Consider the following 18,364-nt stretch of genomic DNA (forward strand, 5'->3'; position numbering starts at 1 on the left):
TTTAAAGGGGAAGAAAGAGAGGGAGGGAGGGGGGAAGGGAAAAATCATCCCTTATCATATTTTGTCAAGGGATAAATAACTTTTTAAAATAAAAAAAAAAAAATTAAACAACGGTAAATTTTTAAAATCCGAGTACAAAAAAAAAAAAAAAAGGAAAACAAAAGATTTTATAAAATCTATTTAAAATAATTTAAATTTGTAAAAAAAAGAAAAAGGAAAATTTTGTGGATAACCAAAGAGGCAAATAGGAAAAGACAATGATGGGAAAATTTTAACAAAATGAGATTTTAATATTAACAAAGAAATTGTGAAAAACATACAGACAATAAACCGACCATTGAATTTGTTATCACATAAGGGAATGGCTCAAGTTGAAACGTTGTCGTTTGCTATTTGAAAATAGTTGTGTAATTTCCTACTCGTTGTGTCAAACCGGAAGTTAATGGGCGTGCTTACAATTTTCAATACTTGTTGGGATGATGATGAGGAGGAAGAAGAAGAATAATAATATAAAGGGAATGTAGGAGATTTTTCCTCTCTTTCTCTCTCTCTCTCTCTCTCACTCACTCTAGTGAAAATTTTCCTTTTTTATTTAACTTACGAAAAATATATATATATATCGAAATGAATTACGATGTGAAGAAATGTTTTCTTTTAAAAAAATATTTCTTAAAAATTGACAGGGATTTAGTATGAGTACGTTCAGAAAGCAAAATTTTTTTCGTCCCCCCCCCTCCCCAGAAAATAAATTAATGTTTTGAAGAAGAAGGAAAAAAAGATAAAATGAATTACAAAATGGTTAAAAAAAAAAAAAAAAATTACCATTTGATATCCGAATTTCTTCATCGTCGAATCCCGCAGTTGTTTGAGAATACGGAGGGATGGAGGGGGAGGGGGTTGGGAAAAAAAAAAAAAACAAAATCCTATCTTTCATTTACGCCCGAATTTCTTATTCCAATTTCCGGTTGCCTGTCATAGCTGAAATGACTCATTTTCTGATAAAACTTCATTGCTGAGATCAGGGTTTCCAACAATTCTTTAGCAGCGCAGGGGTTGCCAACAACTTTAAATAAAAGGAAATGGTTTTATATTATTATTATTATTATTATTATTTATAGTATATTTGAAAATGAATATTTCAAATACGTTTTTTCAAATTTTTTTTTTTATGAATTTATAAATTATTATTAATCATACTCACTTTATTTCTTTTCTACTAATATTATTCCGGTAAAACCTAAAATAAATTGAAAAATTTCATTAGCTTTTATCATTGTTTTTTTCATCCGTTCACTATGGCGCCATTTTTGTAAAAATAATTAAAAATTGCCAATGATTATAAAAAAAAAAAAAAAAAAAAGTTTCGAAACAATTTTTTTTTTTTTTTTTAAAATAAAAATTTTAATTTGGCTAACCTGTTCCGTAAATTTCTTTTTAAAAATCCATTGAAAAGGAAAACAAAAACAAGTTTGTCACTGTGAAACGTATTTTTTTTAAAATTTAAAGTTTGAGTTTTAATTTAAATTCAAATGTCTGTTAGGACGAGGTTATTAGTTGCTGTCGAAGTTATATTGAGGGTGCCTCCATTGTTTGTTATTGATGAATTATTACCCTCTGGTTTTGATTTTCCACAGCAAACAGATTCTGCAGCCTCATTAGAAAATAGTAATTCGACATTACACGATTTATCGTTTGGGGGTAGCGCGTCTTATGATGCCCAATTTTACAAATTTTTAATTTTAGCTATTGTAAAATTTTTCTTGTCATGCTTGGGTAAGTTAAATTATTAATTTATTTTCAAACCAGTTTAGGTTATCTTTGAAGTTTTTTGATGTTTCATTCTTGATATTTAAATTATCCTATTGAATACTGAAAATTGAAAAAAAAAAAATTTTTAATCGTTTTGCGCTTGCATTTTTAATTTTTTAATAATGAAAACATGAAATTAATTTATAAATAATAATAATAATAATTAATTATTTAAAAAATTTACTTTTTATAGTATTTATTTTCCAAGATTTATTTATTGTGTCTCGTTTTTGATTTCAGGATGTGTGGCAGCTTTATCTGTTTTCCTACTTTCTATTGGGCAACTTTTTACAGTATACATGTACTTAATCTCTGTAGGAATAATATTTGTTTCCTATTGGGCTAATGTTTTTACTGTGAAAGCGATTACACTGGATACTGTAGGAACTCAAGCCTGCATATTAGAAGACATATTGAACTTAAACTTTATTAAAATCTTGCAACCGACATCAATGGGATTCGTAGTCGTACAAAACTATATTCTTCAATTGGTTTTATCAATTTCTTTCGTATTTACTTATTCGTACATTGGACCTAAATATCCTATTGTAAATAAGTTTGTACCAATTTCCTTTCTGGCACCTTCAATTCTTGCTATTCTACCTGCATCAAGTTCTCTTTTGAATCATTCGCCAGTGTTTGCTGCTCTTCTACCTTTAGCCATGGTCAAATATGTTTTATGCTACAGTGCCATACCTGTTGTACAAACAATCTATAGTGGATACCAACATTCTAGAAACATAATAAATAATTTCGGTTTGTCAGCATTGATTGAAGCGGAATGGTTAAGGCTGAATATACCTTGCATATTAAGAACATTTTGGTTAATAAGAGTTGCCGAACATGCAATGATATTACTTATCGAACACTATCAATCGAAAAATGTAGATGAATCCACAGTTCATTCGAATTTCCTAGCAATATCAGCTCTTTTATTAATGTGTAAAAGTTTGTTAATAAGTGGTTGTGAATCTCTGACAGCTCTTTTAGGCATGACATCAGTTGTTAGTTATATTTGCTATTATATTTGCTGCTTTTTTCAATGGATTTTATTAACAGAAGACGAAGATGATAAAAGTATCGGCGTCGTTTCCGCCATTTTATTTTACGTTTTGGCATTACAGTCTGGGCTGACATCTCTTGATCCTGAAAAAAGATTTATAAGATTAGCTAAAAATTTTTGCTTGCTATGCACAGCAGTTTTACACTTTATTCACAATATAGTTAACCCTTTATTATTATCATTAAGTGCTAGTTATAATCCAAGTTTGCACAGACATCTGAGAGCATTGGCAGTTTGTGGTTTTTTAATTTGTTTTCCCCTTAGTCTTTTATATTATTTATGGTCACAAAACATAAGTAAAAGTTGGCTGTTGGCAGTGAGCGCTTTCAGCATCGAGGCAATCATAAAGGTACTGGTATCGTTGGCACTTTACACATTGTTTTTAATAGATGCTTACCGGAGTACCTTTTGGGAAAAGTTGGACGATTACGTTTACTACATAAGAGCACTAGGAAACACGGTTGAATTTTGTTTCGGAATATTTCTTTTCCTCAACGGAGCTTGGATATTAGTATTTGAAGCTGGTGGAGCCATAAGAGCAGTCACAATGTGCATACACGCATATTTCAACATATGGTGCGAAGCTAAAGCAGGTTGGAGTTCTTTCATAAAAAGAAGAACGGCAGTAAGTAAGATAAACTTATTGCCAGAAGCAAGAGAAGATCAACTCACCGAGCTCGACGATTTGTGCGCCATTTGCTTTCAAGAAATGAAAAGCGCCAAAATCACGAGATGCAATCATTTCTTTCATGGCGTCTGCCTTAGAAAATGGCTGTACGTCCAAGATAGGTGTCCATTATGTCACGATATACTTTATAAAACTGAAGCAGAAAGGAAAAGCGAATCTGCAGCGGTTGCACAAATAGCATCGCCCAACGAAAACATCCATAACGAAGAAGTTGCAAGGCAAATGAATGATAATCAAATGTATTTCGATCAATTTTAAAAGTATTTATATACGAGAAAAAATAATAAAAAAATTATTTATACTTATTTATATATATATATATACATATACATATGTATGATATTAGATGTATGTATGGCAGTCGATATGAAAATCGTCATTTTATTGTGATTTCTTATTTTTAATAATTTATCGAAAACCTTTTTTTACTTTTTACCAACGATTAAAAATTAATTATAAATTATGTAAATGTCGTTAAGTGTAAATAATTCCGCGAGAGTTCGTCACTGTTCGTTTTTGGCGCGTGACGTAATTAAAAAGTTTTCGTTCCTTAAAACCGTTACGTGAAAATTAATGGAAAAAAAATTTTTTTTTAAACTTTTTCTTTTTTTTTTCTTTTCTCTCACGTCAATTACGTAACGTATTAATAACGTCGAAATAACGTTAAACAAAACAAAAATAAAATAATAATAATTTGTTTGAAAGAGAAAAAACTTTCATAATCATTAATAACTTCGCTATTAATAATTGTTTTTTTCATAACGGTTCATAACGGTTATTCCCTTACCTCCCCTTTTCCCCCTCCATAAAAAAAAGCAGAAAGCTATATGTAAATGTATGTATGTATGTATCTATGTATTCGATTAGCGCCAATTTCCCCTGCTCCCTCCCTCCCTCTCGTAATAGCTCAAAATTCCAAAAATTCACCCTCATCATCCCCATCGTTTTATTATTATTATTATTTTCGTTCTATTTTTCAATTTGTAACCGAAAGCTTTAATGAAAACGTCTCAAAAAAATTTATGTATAATTATTATTATTATTATTATTAAAGTACTTAGACGAAATTAATAATAGTAAATAAATAAATAAATAAATAATTATTTTCATTATATATATATATATATAAAAAAAAATTTTTTTTTTTTTTTAATTAAATTAATTTGATTTGTACAACCGATTGATATACACAGATATAAAACATTATAACCTGATATGCGTTCCTGTAAGTTAAACATAGAAGAAGAAAGAATTTTTTCTTTTCACGTTTCTTTTTAACCACCGAAAAAAATTATTATTATTATTACTTTTTTTTAATAATAAAATTTATTATTATTATTATTTTATTTTGTACGTTTTGTTTGTCGCGTCTTTTAAATATTATTAATACATAAAATAAATAATTGATGGTTTTTCTTTTCTTTTCTTTTATTTCTCCTCCCTTCCAGGTTTTTCCCATGTTTTGTTTCTTTTCCGTCCTCCTCGTTCTCCCCGTTCTCCTCCTCCTCCTCCTCCTTCTTGGGAATCCCCTTTTTTTTCTTAATTGAAAACCACACGCATCAACAAATTATATATATACTACCTGTTCCATTTCGGGGGGGGGGGGGGGGGGAATCTTCAACCTTAAATGATGGCTATTTTTTTCATGGTGCTTAAATCTCTCAAAAGCATTTGAACGGTTGCTTTCGTTCTCGGATACCGATCTGGACCTTCGTCGTTCACCGCATCGTCTTGCATGGATTCCAATTCTGTAAAAATTTTTCATCCCGATTTTTATCCCGATTTTTTTTTTTTATTTAAAATTTTCATTTCCCTTTTGATCATCATTTATTTTTTTTTTTTAAACGTACCCGCGACGAGTGATTCTATCCACGACAACCTCGCATCCACGAGCGTCTGATAATGAATCAAATGATCCAAAAGATTCAATTTGCATTCGGCTGAATCTATGGGCGCTTCCGGTTCCGGTGCTTTTGGCAATTGTTTATCATCTTCCGTCGAACCCCTGAAACCGGAAAAAGAAGAAAAGAACGTGAGAAAACTCCAGAATAACAATAACAAAAAAAAAAAAAAAAATAGAAATTTTTATAATTACTCTTCTTTTATTTTGATTCCGACGCCATCCACATTCACGTCCACGTTTTGCTCTTCGGATTTTTCTTCTTTCCTGAAATTACAAAAACGACAATAATAATAATGATAACTTCTTTTTCAAACGGTAAAATAAAAAAAAAAGAAAAAATTTTACTCTTCGGGTTCGTCTTTTATCCTGTTGGATTTTTTTTCCGTCCATTTTTTCGCCCACAACCACAATTTCGGATGATCTTTTTTTTCCGCAATGTTCACTTTGAGCCTGAGACTGTGTATGACCCTCGACAAGAGAGATATAGACCCGCTTAAATCGTACGACCTTTTAAGTATAGTTTTCCTTTGACTGATGACTTCATCTCTTTTCGAACGAAACGACAGACTTGAATGACAAAAAAAAAACCATTTTGAATTATCATTCCTTTTTGAAAATTCCTTTTCTATTCATTCTCACCTTGGAAGAGTTCCCTCTTTCAACCACTCTTGATCGTGTAAATATTTCATCGAGGGCCTTCCCCTATATGGATTTTTACATATGGCGCAAGTGTATTTATCGGGAACGTCGGTTTCTCTGAATATTCCAGCGCAGTGACCGTGTTGCCAACATAGGCAAATATCACACTGGAAAAAAAAGTAAACTTTACAAGTCGAACAAACAAACGGGAAAAAAAAAAAACCTCGCATTTCCCCTCCTCCCACGCCCTTTCCCATACCTGAATCATGAGTCCATCTTCTTCCGTTATTCCGCATATGCAATTAATTATTTCGTTTCTCCTCAATTTTTCGACTTTATCGTTTTCCAAGAGCAAACCAGAGGATGATTTGGTATCCTCTCCTCCGTCTTTCACATCTGAAAGGACAAAATTATTATTATTATTCTACGTTTCCTCGTTTCCTTTTCCCCCGTTTCTCGTCCACTGCCTATCGTCGTTGGAAAAATTAAATTACGTTAATATAATATTCAAACAAGGTAAAAAGACAAATCATCGCCAATTTTATGATGATGAGTTAATTAACCTTATTCCGCAATTTCCTTTTCTTTCCTTTCTATTTCCGGTTTGTTAAAAAAAAACAAAAAAAAACTCATACATGATAAAATTAGGACGTTGAATTATTCATAAAAATTTCAATAATTTTTCAATAATTCGCATTTTTATTATTAATAAAAAAAAAAAAAAAATTGACAAAACAAAAACGTCTTCTGCTTGTCGATTTTTTTTTTTAAATTTTATTTTTCGTTCTTCGTTTTTTTTTTTTTTTTTTTTTTTTTTTTTGTTGGACGAAGAGATATAAAACGTTGGAAAAACGATGGCGAATTTTGAAAATTTGTTACCCTCGAAAGAAAACTGGTTGAGAAAATGCGTGAAAGAATCCAAAGCGTTTTCGACGTCGAGAAAAACGAACAAAGTCAAAATAATACAGAAAATATTGAGGAATCGATACCAGGAGAGGAGCGTGTACTATTTCACGACGGGTAGAAAACTCGACGAGAAATTATTGGAAGAACAAAAGCAAGTCGACAAATCCCCGTTTTACTTTCTCAAAGATCCCGGCGATTTTTCCTACAGGACGAAACAGAAAGAGGAACACGCGAGAGACAGGGAAAAAGCGAAACAATACGCTTATTACAACAGGCCGAGCTACCATTCGAGATTGAGCGAAGGAAAACTCGAAAGACTTTACGTTCCCGATGACTACGAATTGCCCGGAAGTTCGATCACGGACACCGTCGACCCCGAATTTTTCACAATCGTTTCCGGTAAACCCATACGGGAAAAATTCGACATCAGAAATTATTTGCAAGATTTGCAATCGCTTTTTCTCATCAATTTACAAATCGGTTACAAGAGAGACGAAACTTTGCTCATCGAAGAACAATTCAGACAGGAAAAAAGTCAATTGGAAGACATAAAAAAAAAATTTCAATTTTATTCCGAGTGTTACGATAAATTCTTGGGCGAAGACCATTCCTCGAGTTTGAAATTGTTGAAATTGGCCGACAACGAAATTAAAAAATCCAAAGTCAAAAGGGAAAAAATAAAAACATTGCACCGGGATTGCGGATGGTACAGAACCAAAATCCTCATTTTGGACGAACAGTGGAGAATAGCGAGAGTTTTCCAAAAATTTCTCTATCAGATTTCCCCGCTTTGGTGGAGGAACAAATACGATTTTCTATACAGGGAAAAATCGAGCGGAGCCATCAACCGTTCGGAAACGTCACTTTTCGAAAAGCAAAACGCGGCTCAACTCACGGCCGCCCCGTCCATAATAACGATAATCGATCAATTCATCGACGAAGTTTCCAACGCACAACCCCCCCAACTGTATTTCACGGATCCCAACGAACTCCTCGAGATTTTTTACGAACTCGAAAGAAACAATTTGCTCGCTTTGTTGCAATGCGAAGAACTCACACAACCCGCGGAACAAATGAGGACCGGACTCGAGAGAGCGCGAGAACTTTTCGTGCAAGAAGTCGACGTCATACGAGATCAATTGAAATACCTGGAAGACGAAGTCGTGTACCAGGAAACTCGGAGTCGTTATTTCGAACAAAAAGCCAAAGAAATCACTGGGGGGTTTTTCAAAGAATTGGTCGCGGATAAATCCATTCTCAACCTTTACGTGAACGTCGAAGATTGTTTCGAATCGTGCGTCGCTCCCAACGACAGCAATTTGACTCTCCTGATGATGATGAAAGGAATCGAAAACGAACAGGAGTCTCTCATGGTCGCTTTGGACAAACTACCCAACGAAATCGTGCTCAAAGCCTTGCAAACTTGCTACCGGGAAGATGCCAAAATAATGAAAGAAGCTCAGGACGCCACGAAAATGATTATTCAAATCGAAAATCTCATGAACACGTTGAGAAAATCTCTCGAACCCGGGGAAAAAGTTAAAAAAGGAAGAAAACTCATTTGGAGATCCGAACCCATGACCGAAAAAATGGAAAGGCAACTCCAGAAAAATCAATTGACCAAAGAAGAATTGGAATATTTGTATTTTTTCACGGATTTTTGCGCGGCGACGGACGACGCGGAAACGGGGAAAGCGTTGTGCGCTCAGAAACAAATTAATATGAACGTGTCATAGCGAGGAGAGTCACGTGAGAGATGACAAAACGAATTTTTTCATTGGTCAACAAAAAGAACCAATGAAAAAATCGATACGATTCGTCGTAACCCAATCAAAAAACTTTTTTCCCCCCCCTCCCCTTTCTTTTAAAAAAAAAAATAAAAAAAAAAATACGTTACTGAAATTTAAAAGTGAGATTTGAAAACTTTAAATTTAAAATAAAATAACTAAATAAATAATATTACGACAATCAAACGGACTACTTACGATTTCATTATCCCTTCATTATCATTATTATTTACCGACCGTTAATAAACTTACTATTATTATTATTATTATTACATCCGAAAATCAGTTTTTCTTTTTTCTGGTTTTTTTTTTTTTTTTTTTTTTTTGATTTTAACGGATTTTCTTCGGCGGTTATTTCACGTGTGTTTTCTATCTATCTTATTTTTATCACGTGTTATATCGATACGTGCGTATTATTGTTATTGTTATTATTATTATTTTTTTTTTTGTTTTTTTGGCAACAGTGATAAAGACAGAAAACTGAAGGTATTTCAAATAAAAAACTCACCTAAAATTGAGTTATTTTGAGGTACAAGAGAATTTTCTTCTCGTTTACCACAACCGTCGTCATCCGTGGCACCTTCTTTCTTATCGTTTGTGCAATGCACTAATCGATATTTCTTCATTTGTTTTTTCTTGGATCGTTCATCTTTGATTTTCAAACGATGAGAATCGACGAGGACATTTGAATACTCATCACCATCGTCACCGACGTCACCATCGTCGCCGCCGTCGCAGGGAGTTATCCAATTTTCCACGATTGCATTTTCAAATCTGACTTTTTTCCCCGTCGCTCTCCTCCTCCTCCTCCTCTCCTTAACTTTCTTTAATTTACTTCCTCTTTTCCTTTTCCTTTTTTTTTTATTGCTTAATTTTGATGAACGTATCGAAATTTCCGACGCGGAAACGTTCACGTTCTTCTCTTTGATTTCGTCATTTATTCCTCCGTTGTTCGTTTTCCTCACGTATTTATTGTAAATTTCTTTTCTTCTGCAAACGTTTTCTAACAAAACGCAACTCTTTGGTATATCTCTCAAGCTTATTTCACATTTCAATTCCTTATCGAGTTTTTTATCGTTCGTACCTTCGTTTTCTGTACTCTCTACACTTAATTCACCGTTTTGAGTTTTTATCACCGTTTTTATCATCATTTTCCCACTTAAAAGCTCTTTATCCCCTGTACTTACTTTATAATTTTCTACATTGTCAGTCTTGGATTCATTTTGTTTTTGTACTTTTAATACGTCGTCATCATCGTCATCTTTGACGTTCGTGTCGTCGTCACTCGAGAACGCGAGTTCTTTATTCACAATGCATTTAATTGTGTTGCTTTCCTCGGTAAATTCGTTAGGTTTATTAGTTTTTAAACTTTCCGAATCACTATTAACTAATTTCAATTTGTTTCCTTCGACGCGTTTTATTTTAAGTTTGATCCCTTTGATTTTCAAATCATTCGCATTTTCATTTTCACTTTTATCCATTTCATTATTTTCCCTTAGTCCGATCGGTGATTTACCATCGAGTGATGCATCCACGTTTGTATTTGTACTATAACTCCTAATAAAATTTTCCTTTTCCGCATCCGGCTTTTCCATGCTCATCTCATTCAGCCCTGAAATATCATCTTGATGATGATGAGAATCTGACAGCCGAATCCTTTTAATTTTTTTTCTTCTTTTTTTTTTTCGCCAACTAAAACAAGCTTCCGCTCTTCTTTTACGTGCATTTATTAATCCGGCTAGAAAACTACGTCTGTTGAATTGTTTGACTCCTCCGGATGTTTTACAACCCTGACTACTTTTGCAATTTAAATTTTCGTTCGAATGTGTTTTTAATTTCGTTTCGTTAATTTTTTTATCGTTCTCCGTGTGTAAATTAAAATTTATCGTTTTGTTAACTTGGTTTGACGCAGGGCCAAGAGTTTTACAACTAGTCAATAAATTATTCTTACCGGATATTATTTCGTTCGGTATATTCAAATGCATTTTCGGGTACCGAGCAAAACTATGAGATTGAACTGATGCATTCGAATTTGTTTCGTCTAAAGGAGGCTGAGGTAATTTTGAAGTTTGCAAAGGTTGGACTTCTTGACAAACTTGTTGACGTAGATTCTGTGGTAGTGGTTGTTGTTGTTGATGCTGCTGCTGGTGTTGTGGTTGTTGCTGTTGCTGTTGTCGGCTTCCTTTATTTTGTGATCTTGCATGATCTGATTTAAAAAAAAAAAAAGTGATAAGTACAAAAAACGTTTTAAATGTTAAACGAAATACATCAATTAATTATTTTTACCTTGTGTTAACAACTTCTTTTTTCTTATGTGTTCCGAAAAAGAACCTTGGAAACGGCTATTTTTTTTCCGACTGTGTAACCTGTACCTAAATGATTTCATTACGTTATTATTATGAGAAGAAACCATTTTTGAAGATTCAGGTACGGTCGGTTCGACTGATTTATTGTCCAATGCACTTCCAGGTTTTTCAAAATTCGATTCGTTTTTCAAGCTAAAAAATTACGAATGGGTACATTTAAATTGTTTAAAAAAAAAAAAAAAATTTCGTTATTCGGGTATTAAAATAAAAACAATTACTCGTTTCCACTAGAACTATGTTTTGCATGTGAGTTATTTGAATTCGTTTGATTTTTCTGACTTTCTTCCGCTTTTGAGGTTTCGGTTGCATTAGGCGTCGTGACTTCATTTAAGGCTTTACTTAAATTAGTTTTACCATCCGGCTTAGAACTACTTCTAAAAATTTAAATTGGAAAATATCAGGTATGTAAATAAATAAAATTAAAAAATGATTTTTAAAAATGACAAAAACATTAAATCTTACGTTTTTAATTTTTTTTCTTTCGAATGATCGATCGAGGTATCGACTGCTTTACGAACATTTTCAACTTTGGCAGGAGGTTTTTCAGACTTTTCGGTTACTTTTCGGGGAGCGGAACAGGTTCCTTCAGCGACATCGAGACTACCAACCGTTCTAGCGTACGCTAAATCAGTCACACTGGGAGTATAATCTAAATATTTTGAAAATTCAGGATGATAATGTTTCATGTGCATCTAAAAAATTTAGAAAATTCATTGTTTGATTTATCCTACTTTTGAGTACTAACTTTAAGTAAAAAACTTACGTGTAAAAGATTTTCACGTCGAAAATGTTTTGCACATACTTTAACTGGACAAATAAATTTGCCATTTTCAATTAAAACTTCGAAATCACCAATAAAAACTTTATTCTGGAAAGAATCATCCGTAGGAAAGGGTTCGGAAGAATTTACTTCTGGAACAGTTTGAGGTACGCTTACCGGAGCTTCTGTTTTACGATTGTTTTTTTTTAACAACTTATCTTTGTCTTCCAAATGACTATCTACTTTGGTTGAATACATTTGTCTGAAACGGTAATTTTTTTTTTTTTTTTTAATAATAATTAATAACTTTTTATTCTTTTTTTCCCTCCCCGCAAAATAATCACTTACGAAGCAGGTTTTGACTTTGGTCTTCCTTTTGCAGAAAAATCGAACGCTTCATGAGTGTACACAATTCCGTTTTCTTCACAAAATTTCATTATTTCATTTCTCGACCTGAATTTTCTTCCTTGAGGGCTTAAAAATTAAAATTTAATTATATTATATTATTTTATTATAAATGATTGCCTGATTTTTCGATTAAATAATAGTTACTTTAAAATAACAATGTCTAATTTTCCTGCTGTTCTTCCTTCGCTCCTCTGATAAAGCTGTTTGCTCCACATCTCAGTTTGACCATTTAAATATTTAACTTCGAAAGCAGCTGGAATGGTATCAATTAACGCCTTTGAAGAAGTTGTCGAACTTGGCACCTTTTCCTCCTTTTGCTTCGATTCCACCGAATCAGTTTTTGTTACCTTATCTTTTCCTTCCTCAGGTGTTAACAACTTTCTAATTACAGAGCCTTTGTTCTTGGACTTACTGACTGGATAGGTTTTCAATCCTTGAGATTTTGAATGTATCAAACCTGGGAAAATCAATCACAGAAATTTTTAATAAAAGTTCTTTTATAAAATATATGTTTATTTCATGTAACAAATAAATACCTTTCTTTTTCGATCTTTTATTAACATGAAATAATTCGGCTACATTAATTTTTCTTTTTCTCTCTCTCCTTTCTTCTTTAGTGCCAATGTCAGTAAAGTTTCTCACTTCGTTTTTAACAGTTTCCCCTTCAAGTTTAGAAATTTTATGACCTTTAAGTCTTTTTAGAAAACCATCATAAAACAAAACATCATAACGATCTACAGAAAAATATTCGATCAAAAGTGAAGAATAAAATAAAAAAAAAAAAAAAATCATTTTAGTTATTTCTACATCGAGAAGAACAAGGTGAAAATTCATTTGAAATTGCTAATCTTATACATTTAGTAAAGTAAATTTTTATAGTGTAATTTAAAAATAAAAAAAAATCACTTACCGTTAGATAAAACTGCTTGTATAGTAGCTGGATACTTTTGATATGGCGACCACATGGCCATAACTTCTTCACCCTTGGAAAATTTACCATTGTCTTTTCTATTTCAGTATAAAAAAATTTAATTTTTTAATTTATAAATATAGATAAACTTGAAACACAGAAATTTAAATAATAATAATAAGAAACTATAATTACTAACTTTTGAAGAACTGGTTTTTGAAGGGGACGTAATCTACTGGAATCCATAGGAATCCATTCATCAAATTTTGTATTCCAATTTTCAAAATGAACCAGAATTTCATTTTCAGTCCAATCAACATCAGACACTTTTGCAGGATACCATTTACCATCAAAATCTTTAGCTTCTATTCTTATTCCAGGGCAAAAATCTTTCATGTCATATGCTTCGGAAGTGCTACTCTTATTAGTATCATAACTATCAGTTTGACTTGAAGCCTGTAATACACAAAATTTTTATATACCAAAGTTAAGTATTTTATGTGTATAGGTAAGCTATTATAAGCCAGTTATTAATTTTTTTTATTTAAAAAAAAATTAACTAAAACGTAAGTAAACGTTTTACCGGTGAAACTAACAGGCGTTGGTCTATAAGTAATAATTGTTCATAACCAAAATATTTAAATAATTATATTTACCTCCTCAGAAGGACAATCATCATCATCTTTTTTTTCAGACATTATTCTTTAATGAATTCTTATTTATTGCACTAAATCGATAATCTGAAAAAAAATATATATATATATATATTAAATATATTATATATGTTATTAAACGAAGACACAAGAAAATTGTTAAAGGCTAATTTCAAGGTTTTACATATTTTAATATATATTTACACAATTTTAAAAGTTCTTAAATATCAAAAATAAACATTAACGTATTAAATAAAAATTTTATGATTGTTGACCTAAATACCTAAATTATCTTAGCATTTCACGCCGTGAAATTATCATTTTGAAACGTAAATCCGTCCATCAATTCGTCAAACATTAACATTAATACCAACTGCGAATGAAAACGTATGCAATAATGCCAACTGTAGAGTCATGGTAACATTCCTTTTTAAGCACCGAAAAAAATACTTAATGTAAGAATTTAATTATCCACTTAATGTATTACCAAAAAAATTAAGAATACAATTTATCAATTTATTTCTTGTTTTAAAAAAAAAAAAACGTATAGAAAATCACTTATAATAATGAGTTTTATTAAATAAAGTTTATTTTATTAATGAAATCATTTTTTCATTATTTACTTCAATCCACTTGTCAAACTTAAATGTATAGATAAATTTAATTTACAGATTTTTACATAAAGCACATTTTCTCTCGAGAACACTTACAGCATTCCAAATAAAAGTTTAAATTTTACTTTACACAATGAAAAAAAAAAATTTTTATATTAACACATTATTAAAATTCTGAATTTAATAATATCCTTTCAATAAACATACCGATAGCAATCAAAAACAAAATTTTTCATAATAATTTTAATGTTATAATCAAAAAATAATATTAAAAAATATAATTTAAAAATGATATACTCAATTTAAAAAAGAAAAAAAAAAAAAAAAAATAGGCACATTTATGAAAATTTTAAAAGAATTAATGTTTACACATTACAATTAATTCATTACTGATCAAAATATTTTTCGACTGAATTTACTTGAAAACATAACTTTCGAGTTTTTTTTTTTTTAATTCATTTACATAATAATCTTGAGAAAAATTTTGGTCACAACCTAAATTAAAACCAAAGTATTATACTCTTTTATGCGAGTAGCATGGAATTTAATGTTAAAATTTAAAGCTTTAGTTTTAAAAAATATACTATATGTACATATATAATAATAAATTTTAAATTACTAACTTTCTAATAAAATTATCATTTTCATTGTTTTACTCTTTCAAGAACTAATTTATCAGTTTTGTACATATCTGCTATAACAACTTGTCTTTTTATGATGGCTAACGTAGTAAATGCTTCATTGTATGCAGCTTCAATCGCATCACAGTCCTGTAAATTTTTATTCGCTTTGAATGCATCTCTTATTCTCCTAATGGCGTAATTTCTAAAATTTAAAAAAAAACAACATAAAAGAAAGTAATTGTATCATTAAAAAGAAGTCATAATTGTTATAGTATATTCAATATTTTGTTATGCACCAATTGGAATTTCAAAAAAATCATTCTTTTTTCGTTTTTGAATTAAAATAAATAAGTATTTGAACATAATATGTAATGAAACAAAGGATAATTTAAAATAGCACTAAAAAGATTAAATTTTTATGAAAGTATCATCATAAAAAAAAAACTAACCTCTAAAAAATTTAATACAAAAAATTAAGTAGCCGTTACCTAAAATTATAAGATGTAAATAACTGACTTTCTCGCATCATTGTTTTGAATAGCCGAAGAACATTACTTCGAGTTGCTGACATTTTTTTTTTTTTTTTTTTTTTTTGAATTAAACTAAAAAAAAAAATATTTTTTTAAAGAAAATTATTATAACGATCACTACTGCCACGATTTAAAAACCTCCCGCCATTTTATAACCATTGCCTAGGAAACAACATTGTTATATATATGTAATATAATTATTTTTGTAATTAGTGTTTTTATTTATCGATTATGATTAATTTTGATATTCTCGAAGAAGAATTAGAAAAAGCAATAGTTGCCGATGAAAAATATCAAAGAGAAAACGATGCTAAATTTCGTGCAGTGGAACAAAAAGTTGCCACATACGATGAGTTTCGGTAAAAAAAAAAAAAAAAAAATGTCTATTATTGTCATTCTTTAAATAGTTAAATAATTACACAATGTATTACTCGGTATTTTTAGTGATATAGTGAAAGCATCGCATTTAAAACCGTTAGAAAAAACGGAAAAAATAGTCGATCCAAATTTATCTCAAAAGAATGTCATATGGAACTCTGTGGCTAAAAAAAACTATGAAAAATCTTCACCGTATAACGAATGGAAAAAAAATAAAAAACATTTTACTGAAACCTAAAAATAAAATGGCGTCAGCGAACAGAAATCCTTTTTTTTTTTTTTTTAACTGATTTTCTAATTTATATAATAAACAGGTAATGATAATATTTTCAATTCTTTTTTTTTTTTTAACTTTAAACAAAGTTAAATTTAATTTTAAAATTTATAAACGTTTATTTATTTTTACAAAAATTTACTGAACTCATTCATCATAACCCATTTTTAATAATGAATTATTATTTTAATATATTTCCAAGCAAATTTATATATTAAGTATAAATTGAATGGTATAAATTGAATAGTATAAATTGAATAGTATAACTAGTATTGTGTAATTACATTCTTAATTAATTAATTAATTGAATTGCATAACATTGATTCAATTAAATTTTAATAAACCATTCAATAGGGATATATATATATATAAAAATTTTAAATTGATAAATTTTTTTGTAATTTATTAGGTGACTTAAATTCAATCAACACCGTTAGTAATCAGGTACAAAGAGGAAGAAAAAAAAAAAATCATTGACTGTTTCTTAAACTGTTAAAAAAAATTCTAGTTTGCAAATCAGGCGCACTACTGTTAACCGTGACTTTATTTTAGTATACCTTAACAACTTGGTATTTCAACATAAAAGTCCGGTTTTTGCGACGATGAAGCACAAAAAAAAATAATAATATTACGGAAAAGAGAAAGATAATTATACTTTCATTTTAAGAGTTGAATTTACTACTTCAGAATAATATTTTGTACTCAAAACTAACTAACTCGTTTCACGTTTTTTTTATTTTTTTTTTATTTTTTTTTTATTTTTATTTGCGGTAAAAATTATTTAAAAAAATATATAGTTGTTTAAAATTGTTATGATTGTGAAATTAAAACAAAACAAAAAAAATGTCGGGATTAAGTGTTGAAAATTTGAAAATAAATTCTGTTGAAACAAATCATGTTAGATTTAATCAACCGTTGATGAATTGGTTTCATTTTTTAAATTTTGCAACTCTTGCTGTTGTTTGTTTAATAATGACAAAAATTTACAATGGATTTTTACTATTCTACAAATGGTTGTTCCCATTTAAATACATTATTAAAAATCCAACTATTTTGGTAAGTTTTTTTTTTTTAGTTTTAAATATGAATAAATAAGTACATGAAATTGCACACGGTAAAATTTAAAATCAGAAAAATGTTATCATTATTATCAGGATTGTTAAAAATTTAACGATAACATTTTTAAGAACTTTTTTTTTTTTCTTTTTTTTTAGCATTTTACGATCGATCCATTAATCGAATTCTTTGATATTTTATCGTTGCATAAAATGTTTTTTTTTTTTTTTTTTTTACTTTAATAATTTTTAATTAACATTTATGTATATTAACGTAAGGAAAACGAAAAATTTTTTTTTGTAATTAACACTTGTATTAAAAAAAAAAAAAAACTATTATACAAACGTATAATTTTACATAAATTAAACTTTTTTTTTTTTTTTAGTGCATTACGTAGTAAAAATAAATCATTATTATTAATTATTAAAACATCTTTTTTTCAGACTTCTGAAAACAAGTTTAAAAAAAAAATTGGTATAAACCTGGTGGTACCACCAAATCTTTCATTTTTTACAAAAAATAAATTTTTGGTATAAACCTTGACATACCGTTAAATCTAATTTTTTATTTTAAAAACAAAATTTAAATGTTAATAATATAAATAATTTGCAAAAGTTAATAATAGTCCCTAATAACATTATCAATAACAATAAAAAAAAATTCAATAAATAAATTCAAATTTTATGAAAAAAAGTTACAATATGTGTACATATATATATACAATTGACAAAATTTCTTACTATTACCTATAATTATTACGTAAGATTGTTTTTTTTTTTTTTTTTTGAAACAAAAACCTCATTTAATTAAAATTTATTTTTAAGAGGATTTAATAAGAAAATTTGTTTGTTTGTTTGTTTGTTCGTCTTCTTCTCAATGTTATGTATGTTGTTTGTTGTGGTGCAATAATGATAATCAAGTTTTTTTTTTCTCATAGTAAGAATAGATCAAGTGCATCCGTTTTTGTAGAAGGAGAACAACTTCATTAAATATTAAC

The 18,364-nt window shown here is 29.6% G+C and overlaps 9 protein-coding genes across 9 annotated transcripts; 4 read left to right on the top strand and 5 right to left on the bottom strand.

Moving 5' to 3' along the window:
- Positions 1-1,529: 1,529 nt before the first annotated feature.
- Phum_PHUM440040 (synoviolin, putative) lies at positions 1,530-3,818 on the top strand (the record flags this gene model as incomplete). The annotated part of the gene is made up of 2 exons (XM_002429521.1): positions 1,530-1,773; positions 2,050-3,818. The coding sequence occupies 2 exons, from the start codon at positions 1,530-1,532 to the stop codon at positions 3,816-3,818; spliced, it is 2,013 nt and encodes a 670-aa protein (XP_002429566.1).
- A 1,365-nt stretch (positions 3,819-5,183) lies between these two features.
- On the bottom strand, positions 5,184-6,735 carry Phum_PHUM440050 (PHD finger domain, putative; the record flags this gene model as incomplete). The annotated part of the gene is made up of 7 exons (XM_002429522.1): positions 5,184-5,308; positions 5,411-5,565; positions 5,656-5,727; positions 5,809-6,030; positions 6,103-6,269; positions 6,362-6,498; positions 6,732-6,735. The coding sequence occupies 7 exons, from the start codon at positions 6,733-6,735 to the stop codon at positions 5,184-5,186; spliced, it is 882 nt and encodes a 293-aa protein (XP_002429567.1).
- Positions 6,736-6,956: 221 nt separating this feature from the next.
- Phum_PHUM440060 (coiled-coil domain-containing protein, putative) lies at positions 6,957-8,744 on the top strand (the record flags this gene model as incomplete). Its single annotated transcript, XM_002429523.1, has 2 exons — positions 6,957-7,763; positions 7,788-8,744. 2 exons carry the CDS (start codon positions 6,957-6,959, stop codon positions 8,742-8,744), a joined length of 1,764 nt encoding a protein of 587 aa, XP_002429568.1.
- A 542-nt stretch (positions 8,745-9,286) lies between these two features.
- Positions 9,287-11,208, bottom strand: Phum_PHUM440070 (Lipoprotein A precursor, putative; the record flags this gene model as incomplete). The annotated part of the gene is made up of 2 exons (XM_002429524.1): positions 9,287-10,890; positions 11,082-11,208. 2 exons carry the CDS (start codon positions 11,206-11,208, stop codon positions 9,287-9,289), a joined length of 1,731 nt encoding a protein of 576 aa, XP_002429569.1.
- A 167-nt stretch (positions 11,209-11,375) lies between these two features.
- Positions 11,376-12,358, bottom strand: Phum_PHUM440080 (uncharacterized protein; the record flags this gene model as incomplete). The annotated part of the gene is made up of 4 exons (XM_002429525.1): positions 11,376-11,535; positions 11,624-11,853; positions 11,925-12,183; positions 12,270-12,358. The coding sequence occupies 4 exons, from the start codon at positions 12,356-12,358 to the stop codon at positions 11,376-11,378; spliced, it is 738 nt and encodes a 245-aa protein (XP_002429570.1).
- Positions 12,359-12,469: 111 nt separating this feature from the next.
- Positions 12,470-14,308, bottom strand: Phum_PHUM440090 (uncharacterized protein; the record flags this gene model as incomplete). Its single annotated transcript, XM_002429526.1, has 5 exons — positions 12,470-12,786; positions 12,866-13,063; positions 13,240-13,337; positions 13,439-13,695; positions 14,255-14,308. 5 exons carry the CDS (start codon positions 14,306-14,308, stop codon positions 12,470-12,472), a joined length of 924 nt encoding a protein of 307 aa, XP_002429571.1.
- An 842-nt stretch (positions 14,309-15,150) lies between these two features.
- On the bottom strand, positions 15,151-15,700 carry Phum_PHUM440100 (uncharacterized protein; the record flags this gene model as incomplete). Its single annotated transcript, XM_002429527.1, has 2 exons — positions 15,151-15,331; positions 15,618-15,700. The coding sequence occupies 2 exons, from the start codon at positions 15,698-15,700 to the stop codon at positions 15,151-15,153; spliced, it is 264 nt and encodes an 87-aa protein (XP_002429572.1).
- A 190-nt stretch (positions 15,701-15,890) lies between these two features.
- On the top strand, positions 15,891-16,275 carry Phum_PHUM440110 (uncharacterized protein; the record flags this gene model as incomplete). The annotated part of the gene is made up of 2 exons (XM_002429528.1): positions 15,891-16,018; positions 16,104-16,275. 2 exons carry the CDS (start codon positions 15,891-15,893, stop codon positions 16,273-16,275), a joined length of 300 nt encoding a protein of 99 aa, XP_002429573.1.
- Positions 16,276-17,154: 879 nt separating this feature from the next.
- Phum_PHUM440120 (uncharacterized protein) lies at positions 17,155-17,406 on the top strand (the record flags this gene model as incomplete). Its single annotated transcript, XM_002429529.1, has 1 exon — positions 17,155-17,406. One exon carries the CDS (start codon positions 17,155-17,157, stop codon positions 17,404-17,406), a length of 252 nt encoding a protein of 83 aa, XP_002429574.1.
- Positions 17,407-18,364: the final 958 nt, after the last annotated feature.

The sequence above is a fragment of the Pediculus humanus genome, genomic scaffold (assembly GCF_000006295.1).
Source record: "Pediculus humanus corporis 1103172108209 genomic scaffold, whole genome shotgun sequence".
Classification (NCBI taxonomy): domain Eukaryota; kingdom Metazoa; phylum Arthropoda; class Insecta; order Psocodea; family Pediculidae; genus Pediculus; species Pediculus humanus.